The sequence below is a fragment of the Oxyura jamaicensis genome, chromosome 1, assembly GCF_011077185.1.
Source record: "Oxyura jamaicensis isolate SHBP4307 breed ruddy duck chromosome 1, BPBGC_Ojam_1.0, whole genome shotgun sequence".
Lineage (NCBI taxonomy): Eukaryota > Metazoa > Chordata > Aves > Anseriformes > Anatidae > Oxyura > Oxyura jamaicensis.
The window spans coordinates 153,216,986-153,226,233 of NC_048893.1; the positions used below are offsets into that span (position 1 = coordinate 153,216,986).

The following is a 9,248-nucleotide window of genomic DNA, read 5'->3' on the forward strand; positions in this document are numbered from 1 at the left end:
ATAGTGAGTTCTCTTGTTGAATATTGAATCCAGCAGTTACTTGCAGTAATGATATTAATGGCTGATTTTCAACTGCATATGAAAAATATCATGCCCTGCTGTTCTCAGTTCACAAAAAGAAAGAGAAGCTGAATTAATAAAAAATTACAACTACACATTCTAAAAACACAAAGAAGTTGGAATATGATGCTGTGTCTTTTTGTGTCATCTTGCTATTTATAGATATTTTATGTGTATACATGTATGTATATGATTACATATGTCATCTACTGATGACAGCAGTTAAAAGACCTCATTGACAGGGGCTATTCACATTCGTTTCATTCCATTTCATTTAGTAGAATCCACAATTCTCAAATCAAATTTAAAATACAGAAGTAGCCCTATATTCTGAATAAATGAGATAATAACCTTTTCTCATTTTTAATTTTTACTAATTTTCCCATTTTACAGATTGAAGAAGAAACTCTTTTTCTGTGTATATACACATAATGATGTGTTCAAGGATACAGAAAATGAGGATGTAGGGCAAAAGGCACATCAGGATATCCTTACTCATAAATTTATCTCTACGCCAATTGTTTCCCAGATTAGTTAAGAGGACAATTTAAACTTTTGTCATTGAGAGTTGGGTCAAATGATCAAATGCTCATTTGATAAAATTGCCTGTAGCGATGCAACAGTTTTGAACAGTAACTTGAATACTATAGTTATTATAAAGTTAATATTGTCTGCTAGACATTCTGTTAAATAACTATTTAGATATTTTAATCTGACTGTGTTTGATTATGTCCCATTTTCCATTACAATTTTAACTAACAAGAATAAGAAGTAAAAATAAACTGAATGTAGTCCTGGGAAATTATATACTGTCCTGGGAATTTTTGATAGGAGTAGTTGAAAGAGTCATGTACATCCAGGGAACTCCATCAGGAAAACTGCATTGGAGAAGCAAGTTGATAGCTTAATGAAAAGATTTTCATTGCTTCTGACAGTAATCTATTTAACTATTGAATTTTCTGTTAATATTTCATTAACAAACTTTCACAGTAACAACTATGTCCATATCAGTCCAAAATTCTAAACTGAGGAATCTAAGAGTACATTTGAGCTTCATGATCTCAGTGTGTATTGGCACTGGGAACTCCATGGGAACCTAGATTTACAGACTTGCTGTTCCACTTTCCATGAGAACCAAAGGGTGCTTGAACAGGCTCAAGCCCCGTGGCTGTGCTGTTTGACCAGGAAAACAGAGAATGTGAAAGCAAGGGCGTATGCCTGTATAGGTTTATATGCACAACAGTCTAAACATGTCAGAGCCCAGATGGACTGCTCTCTAGCGCCACCAAGTAATTTGACACAGTACAGGCACAAACTCAGAGATTATCGAATCATAGAATTATTAAGGTTGGAAAATACCTCCAATATTATCTGGTCCAACCATCACCCTACCACCAATGCCACCCACTAAACCATGTCCCTAAGCACCTCGTCCAACCTTTCTTTAAACACCCCCAGGGACTGTGACTCCACCACTTTGCTGGATAACCTGTTCCAATGCCTGACTACTCATTCTGAGAAGAAATATCTCCTAATTTCCAACCTAAACCTCCCCTGGCACAACTTGAGGCCATTCCCTCTAGTCCTATCACTAGTCATCTGGAAGAAGGGGCTGACATCCAGCTCCCCACAGCTTGCTTTCAGGTAGTTGTAGAGAGCAAGAAGGCTTCCCCTGAGCCTTCTCTTCTCCAAACTAAACAACCCCAGTTCCCTCAGATGCTCCTCACTGGACTTGTGTTCCAGGCCCTTCAGCACCTTTGTAGCCCTTTTCTGGACACGCTCTGGGGCCTTGATGGCTTGTAGTGAGGGACCCAAAACTGAACACAGTATTCAAGGTGCAGCCTCGCCAGAGCAGAGTACAGGGGAAGGATCACTTCCCTGGTCCTGCTGGCTACACTATTCCTGATACAAGCCAGGATGCTGTTGGCCTTCTTGGCCACCTGGGCACACTGCCAGATCATGTTCAGGTGAGCAACAATCAGCATCCCGAGATCCTTTTCCTCTGCACAGCTTTCCAGCCTCTCTGCCCCAAGCTTGTAATGCTGCATGGGGTTGTTGTGGCCAAAGTGCAGGACCCGACACTTAGCCATGTTGAACCTCATCCCATTGGCCTCTGCCCATTGTCCCATCTGGTCCAGGTCCCTCTGCAAGGCCTCCCTACCCTCCAGCAGATCAACACTTCACCTCAGCTTGGTGTCATCTGAAAACTTACTGATGGTGCACTCAATTCCCGCATCCAAATCATCAGTAACGATATTAAAGAGGATGGGTCCCAACACCGACCCCTGGGGAACACCACTCATGACCGGTCACCAGCAGGATTTCACTCCATTCACCACTACTCCAGGGGAATACTGTGGGAGACCTTGTCAAAGGCCTTGCTGAAGTCTAGGTGGACTACATCAACAGCCTTTCCCTCATCCACCAGGTGGGTCACCTGGTCATAGAAGGAAATGAGGCTGGTCAGGCAGGACTTGCCTTTCATGAATCCATGCTGACTGGGCCTGATTCCCTGGTTGTCCTGCACATTCTGTGTGATTTGATTCTAGATGATTTGTTCCATCATCTTCCCTGGCACCAAGATCAGGCTGACAGGCCTGTAGTTTCCCAACTCCTCCTTATGATGCTTCTTATAGATGGGTGTCACGTTAGCAAGTCTCCAGTCATGCAGGACCTCTCCAGTTGAACATGACCACTGAAAAATGATGAAAAGCAGCCCAGCAATCACATCTGCCAACTCCCTCAGCACCTTTGGTTGGATCCCATCTGGCCTCATGGACTTGTGACAGTCCAGGTGGAGCAGCAGGTCTCTAACTCTTTCCACCGGAACTGTGGGGGGTTTCTTCTGCTCCCTGTTACGGACTTCCACATCAGGAGGCTGAGTACTCTGAGGAGAAGTGGTCTGGCTAGTAAGGACAGATGCAAAGAAGGTATTAAGAACTTCAGCCTTTTCCTTATCCACAGTAGTCATGTTCCCCCCTGCTTCCAGTAAATTAGGGAGATTCTCCTTGGCCCTCCCCTTGCCGTTAATATATTTATAAAAACATTGTTTTGTTATCCTTAACCATAGTGGCCAGGTTGAGCTTATACTGTGCTTTGGCCTTCCTGATTTTTTCTCTGCATATGCTGACACCTTCCTTGTACTGTCCTCAAGTTGCCTGTCCCTTCTTCCACTGAACATAAACTCTCTTTTTCTCCCGAATACTCAGCAAAATTCCCTGTTCAGCCATCCTAGACTTCCCTGTAGGCTCATCTTATGACACACAGGGACAGCCTGCTCCTGTGCCTTTAAGACGTCCTTCTTGAGAAGCATCCAGCCTTTCTGGACCCCTCTGCCCTTTAGGACTGACTCCCAAGGGACCATGATATCTGTTCATTACTGGACTTAAGGAACTGAATGACTTGTAAGACTGTTTTGTGTTTTTTTTTTTTTTTTTTAATTATTATTTTTTGTTTGTTTGTTTGGTTGGTTGGTTGGTTGGTTTGGTTTGGTTTTATTTAGCTGATCTTTAAGAAAAAGAAGGAAGAATAAAAAAGGCAATTAAAGCCAAATATGGGGATTTCTCAAGAACAAGCAGGACAACTAATTATTGTAAGATTTCCAATTAAACATTAACACTCATTTGAAGGGCAAAAATTCTGTTTGTCTTTGGTCAGATTTCCTTAAGATTGATACTATTACAAATAATATAAAAATGTCACTGGTGGTCACAGAAGTAAAGGTGTTTAATTCAGTCCTTGCCAGACAACCTACTGTAAGGAATGAGTGTGTTGTGGTTTAACACTGATAGGCAGCTAAGTACCACACTGCTGCTCTCTCACTCACCCTCCTCAGCAGTATGGGGGGGTGGGAGGGTGGGGAGGGAGGACAAAATTAAATGGAGTACTGAATAGTTTTCTCTTTCAGCAATCTCTAGAGCCAGTTAGATGGCTTTCACCTCTTCAGATTAACTCAACTTGCCTTCTGCAATGACTTCAAAGACTTGTCATATGGGACTCCACACAGCAGTTTTCTACTTCTCATAGTTTCTTATAACAAGACAGGATCCATTAGTAAATGAAACATAGTGCTTTTCATCTTCCAGTAACTTGTTATATGGTGGTGCTTTTCTGCATGAGTCACCTCCTCAGAAATTCTCAAAAATTTCTGCCTTCTGGCCAGTCTATGGTCTTTTCAAGTGCTCCTGGGCAATTGGGTTTCCTCATTCAAGCCTGTTGTGTGATTAATACTACCTATTTATTACATGTAACATCAATTGCATAATGTGTAGTGGGGACTCTCCCTTTGAATACTCAGTGTAGCAGACATATTCATGGTGCCAAGAGGAGCTGTGGTTGGGCACTGTAACAGGTTGCCCAGGGAAGTGGTTACAGCAGAGCAAGCCTGCTGGATTTCAAGAAGCATTTGGACAATGCACTCAAGTCTCTGGTTTGATTTTTGAGTGGTCCGGTGTTAAGCTAGGAGTTGGAATCAATGATCCTTGTGGGTACCTTCCAAGTCAGGATATTCTGTGATTCTATGATTGTATAAATTATTATATTCCCTTTCTCAAATAATTCCCCTGCTGTGTCACTCCACACAATGATGTCATCTATGTCCTGCAGGTGTTCAGGAGCTTCCCCCTGTTCCAGTGCAGTCTGGATCAGTTCACTGCAAATGGCAGTCCATGGCAATGTGTTTCCACCCATGGAGCAGTTGATTCCAGGTGTACTGGATGCCCCTCCAAGTGAAAGTAAACTGTGGTCTGCACTCTGTTGCCAAAGGGATGGAGAAAAACGCATTAGTGATATAAGTTGTGGAATACCACTTGGCTGCCTTTGACTCCAGTTCTAGCAGGTCTGGCACAGAAGCACTCAGGGGTGGTGTGACTTCATTCAGGTCATGACAGGCCATTGTTAGCCTCCACTCTCTATCAGAATTTTCCACTGTTCATATGGGTCTGCAAATCTTGCTCATCACTTCTTACTCTTTGGTCGATGAATCAGCTTGGATGGGAATTAGGGAGTCTTGGTGCAATATTGCCACTGGTGCACCATCGTGGTAGGAATTGGCACCTGCTGTTCTTCAACCCTCTGCAACCCCATAACACAAAGATCATTTGAGAGAGCAGACAAGATATGTTTTGATCTTCTCTGTATGTAAGACAGCTATACCACAAGCCAATTTGTAACTTTTTGTGTCCCTGAAGTACCCTTTGCTGAGGTAGTCTATGCCAACGATGCATGGAGACTCTGGGCCATTCACAGTGGGGTACTTTTGCCACTCATTCCCCATTAGGCCCACTTCGGCCTCCAATACAAACAGCTGTTGGGATCTCCTTCTCATTCCATAAACACAGATGGCATCCGCTTTGTAGCCTTATGGCATCACTGTGGACTGGTGTTCACTAGAGCCTTATCCTGCATGTCTGATGTACCAGGCAATCAGATCTACACAGTCCAGTAGACCTGGTAGTCCTGATCATAGTATCCATTGTTTAATTCTTGCAAATGCATAGCTGAAGGGTCATTAGGGTCAGAAATAAGATCAGCCCTTCTACTGTGTCTGGAAAGACTGCTCAATAGAAACAAGAGAAGTTTTGAATGCCCTTTTTTGTCTGGCTCCATCTCTGAGAAGATGGAGAACTTCACTCTCCTGAATTTATGAAGCCTAGGGTGTCATAGGTAGTATAGTATTGCCACGGGTAAACAATGAAGATATGTTGTATATGTTGTATGCTTGCTGAGAATGGAAAATCAATACATGCAGGACACGTGCATAAAAGCAGGACTCTACAGGATAATAACAACTTGCTGATTACCATCTCTTTCTTGATTAATTGCTAATTATCTGCTTTTTTCTTTCACTACATCCATGTCCATCTAAACCATTTTTCACAGTTCCCAGCTGCTGGGCAATAGAACAAGAGGTACTGAGGTCTGAAATGAGGTCACAAAAGTGTCTGACTTTCATGGGCATGCTGAAGAGGAAAGCTGAGCATGTCCTAGAGAAACTGGAAAAAAGCAAAGATGAATATAACAAAAGGTAAATATGTTTCCAACTCCCTCATTCCTAGAATAAGCATTCTTAATACAGTAGTTTAGACACATTTTTAACTTCAAGAGACTATAAAAAAAGTGTCATAAGTACAGAAGTACTTCTCTCTCTCTCTCTCTCTCTCTCCTTCAGTACAGGAGTTTTAGTATTTACATGGGAGATTTTTTGGAAGCTGATATCTTAGACTGATTTTGAGGTGGAGTATCTCAAAAATCATATGAAAGCTGAACTTTTGTCAGACACTATGATGATGAATCAAAACTAATATCAAAATAGAGGGCTAGAGCTAGAACATTGGCAGAGAAATTGTTTAATTCTGTAAACAAGACTGAATATTGATAAGATTTAGTATAAAAAAGCAAAAATGCAAATAAACATTAAAAGCAAATGATCATATGTTAGCCATCTATGAAACTAATTGTCAGAAAGCTTCAGTTAATAGCACTTTTTTATTTTATTTTATTTTATTATTTTATATTATTTCATTACCTATTTTATTCATTTATTTATTTATTTATTTTTACACTGATAATAAATTACCTTTTTCACTTTTTGGGTCCATGTCTCTGTCTAACCTAATCTACCACTTTAGAAGACTATCCTATGCAGAAACACTGTTTCTGAGAAGGCATAAAAGTTTACATGGCATCATAACAACAGAGATCTAACACAGAGAAATATCATCAAGTCAGCAGATATGCCCACAGCCAAAGCCCACTGCCTTCTGTGCAGGTACAAGGACCTAACAGGAGAGTTGAAAATTGTATTTTTTTTTTTTTTTTTAATCATCTGGGGAGAACAGGGACACGATAGGTGAGGTGTCCCCCAATCAGTGTCCCATTCTAGTCACTCATACACATCACTGTAGCAAGAAATTAACTCTAAAAGAGAAAGACTTTAAATGAGAGCTAAGCAATGTAAGAAATTCCAAACAACATGTGAATTTCTCCTGATGTTAGACTGCAGACAGTCTAAATGCCATCAGGGTATCCAACCTGAATGGTAAGTTCATACTTAAACAGAGTTATGTATATTGCAAAGCTTTGGTGCTTGCCATCTCTGTCGTGTCTGAAAGTGTTTTTAAGTCTTGCCTTGTATTTTAGGATGGGAAGAAAATGTGTGCCAAGCATTTTTAAAATCCTCAAAGCAAGTCCCTTAGGTTATGAGGCTGTCATCAGATCCTGTGGTTGGATACCCCTAATTGCAGGCATCATTTTCCCGTGCTGATGTATCATTTCCAATGGAAATATTCTGGTCTCTAATCCTGTCACTTGAAAGGAGCTTGTGTGGCAAAATAGGCATGTCATGAACAGGGAAATTAAAAGGTAGCATTACTGGGAACATAAAACAGTGTTCCCATTTACTTAATTTCAGTGCTTTGCATACAAGATGAGCTTGTTGGTAAACACCTTACAAGTGCAAATGGTGCCTCTGGACCTGGGGCAGTCTGGAGCAGTATAAAAGCATGTCCAACAGCAGGCTTCCTCATCGACTTCTCTTGCCTTCTCCTCCTTCGTGAACAAGGTGAGCTGCAGTTGCCTTCTTCTCACTGCCTTCTTTCTCTTGCCTTATGCTCTTGGTCTTCTGGCCTCAACCAAGTCTTTGCTTCCATGTAGGTCTTGGTGTGATCTTTGCTTTTTGATGCTGCTCCTTCTGTTGCTGTTCAGCTTGCTTGTGGGGGGGCATGGGAGAAGATCTTGGGTTGTCTTTGTGGGGGCTCCTGGGGACCTAAGCTCCCAAGCCTCTTTCTGTCATTGCACAGCCTGTCCCTGCTACTCAGCCTATGCCTACTGTCTTGCTGAGCAGGCTGTCAGGCTGCTGCTCACACACTACCTGTGCTTTCCCTGCCCTCTCTCCCAGGTGCACCTCCATCCCACAGCCATGTCCTGCTATGATCTGTGCCGTCCCTGTGGCCCGACCCCTCTTGCCAACAGCTGCAATGAGCCCTGTGTGCGGCAGTGCCAGGACTCCCGTGTGGTGATTGAACCGTCTCCTGTGGTGGTTACCCTGCCGGGCCCCATCCTCAGCTCCTTCCCCCAGAACACCGCCGTGGGATCCACCACCTCTGCTGCTGTTGGCAGCATCCTGAGTTCTGAGGGAGTGCCCATCTCCTCTGGGGGCTTCGGCCTCTCTGGCTTTGGTGGCCGGTACTATGGCAGAAGGTGCCTGCCCTGCTAAAGCCAAAGTGGACATCCAGTGAGTGCATCAACCGGGAAGCCTAAAGCCAGGTGCCAAACTGAGGATGGAGCTGCTGGCTAGGGTTTCCAGATGGGCTGAGCACCCTCATGCCCTCCTGCAGACCAGAGAGGGAAGGCAGGGTGCCAGCCTTTACTGTCTCTAAACACAGTCAACAGATATATTCTTCTCTCGCTTTTTTCGCTGCATCATGAATCCTTGTTGTCTCCTGCTGTCCTGTGCCATGGGTTCATCCAGAAGAAAGTGTCCTGTTCCTTCTTCCTCTTGCCATGTGAGAGAGGAAGATGTGCATCGCATGCGGTGAAGGGGTGTCTGACTGCCAGCTGCCCCTGTGGTAGCCTGGACCAGATTCCTTCCAGCATTCACTGCTTTGATTCTTTCTTCATACCCATTAAAATTTATGCTGCATTGTAATCTGAGTCTCCTCATGTTCCTTTTGCTATTGGGATGCCCAACCAAGCTGTCCAGGGGGAAATGCAGTGTCTTGGAGTGGGAAAGAGTAGGTAGATATACTCCTAATGTGGACCTCCTTCCTGGCTGGAGGAGTTAGCTACCCTCAAGGGAGATGGTTACTTTCCTCTGTCCACTGTTATTACATAAAAATAATAAATGATAAAAAGGAAAGTAAGAGACCATTTTTTTCTTAAGAAAATACCTTTTTGTAATTTCCAGTAAGTCTCCTCTACTTTTAATGTAACAATGAAATAAAAATTAGATCATCTATTTTTCATGATCTGGCTGAATTTCACATAGGGCTATTTTATAGTTATTTCAAAATAATTAACAGATTTTAAATATATAGCTTCAGATAGATATTGTGGAGAGATGGAATTCATGGTGTTAAATTTTTTTTCCTGCCAGTTTCATGCAGAAAATAACCAGCTTATCCCAATTTTTTTTCAAACTATTTGAGGGAGCAGTTAAGTGCTTTTTCTTTATTGGTGCCTGACATGGT

At 42.5% G+C, this 9,248-nt stretch overlaps 1 protein-coding gene across 1 annotated transcript; it reads left to right on the top strand.

Moving 5' to 3' along the window:
* The first annotated feature begins 7,513 nt into the window (after positions 1-7,513).
* On the top strand, positions 7,514-8,532 carry LOC118162990 (feather beta keratin). Its single transcript, XM_035319442.1, has 2 exons — positions 7,514-7,621; positions 7,958-8,532. The coding sequence occupies exon 2, from the start codon at positions 7,979-7,981 to the stop codon at positions 8,273-8,275; it is 297 nt and encodes a 98-aa protein (XP_035175333.1). The 5' UTR covers positions 7,514-7,621; positions 7,958-7,978; the 3' UTR covers positions 8,276-8,532.
* The last annotated feature ends 716 nt before the right edge of the window (positions 8,533-9,248 follow it).

Bases quoted from the DNA above. Each gene is read 5' to 3' on its own strand.
- LOC118162990 (XM_035319442.1), top strand. From the start codon at position 7,979: ATGTCCTGCTATGATCTGTGCCGTCCCTGTGGCCCGACCCCTCTTGCC.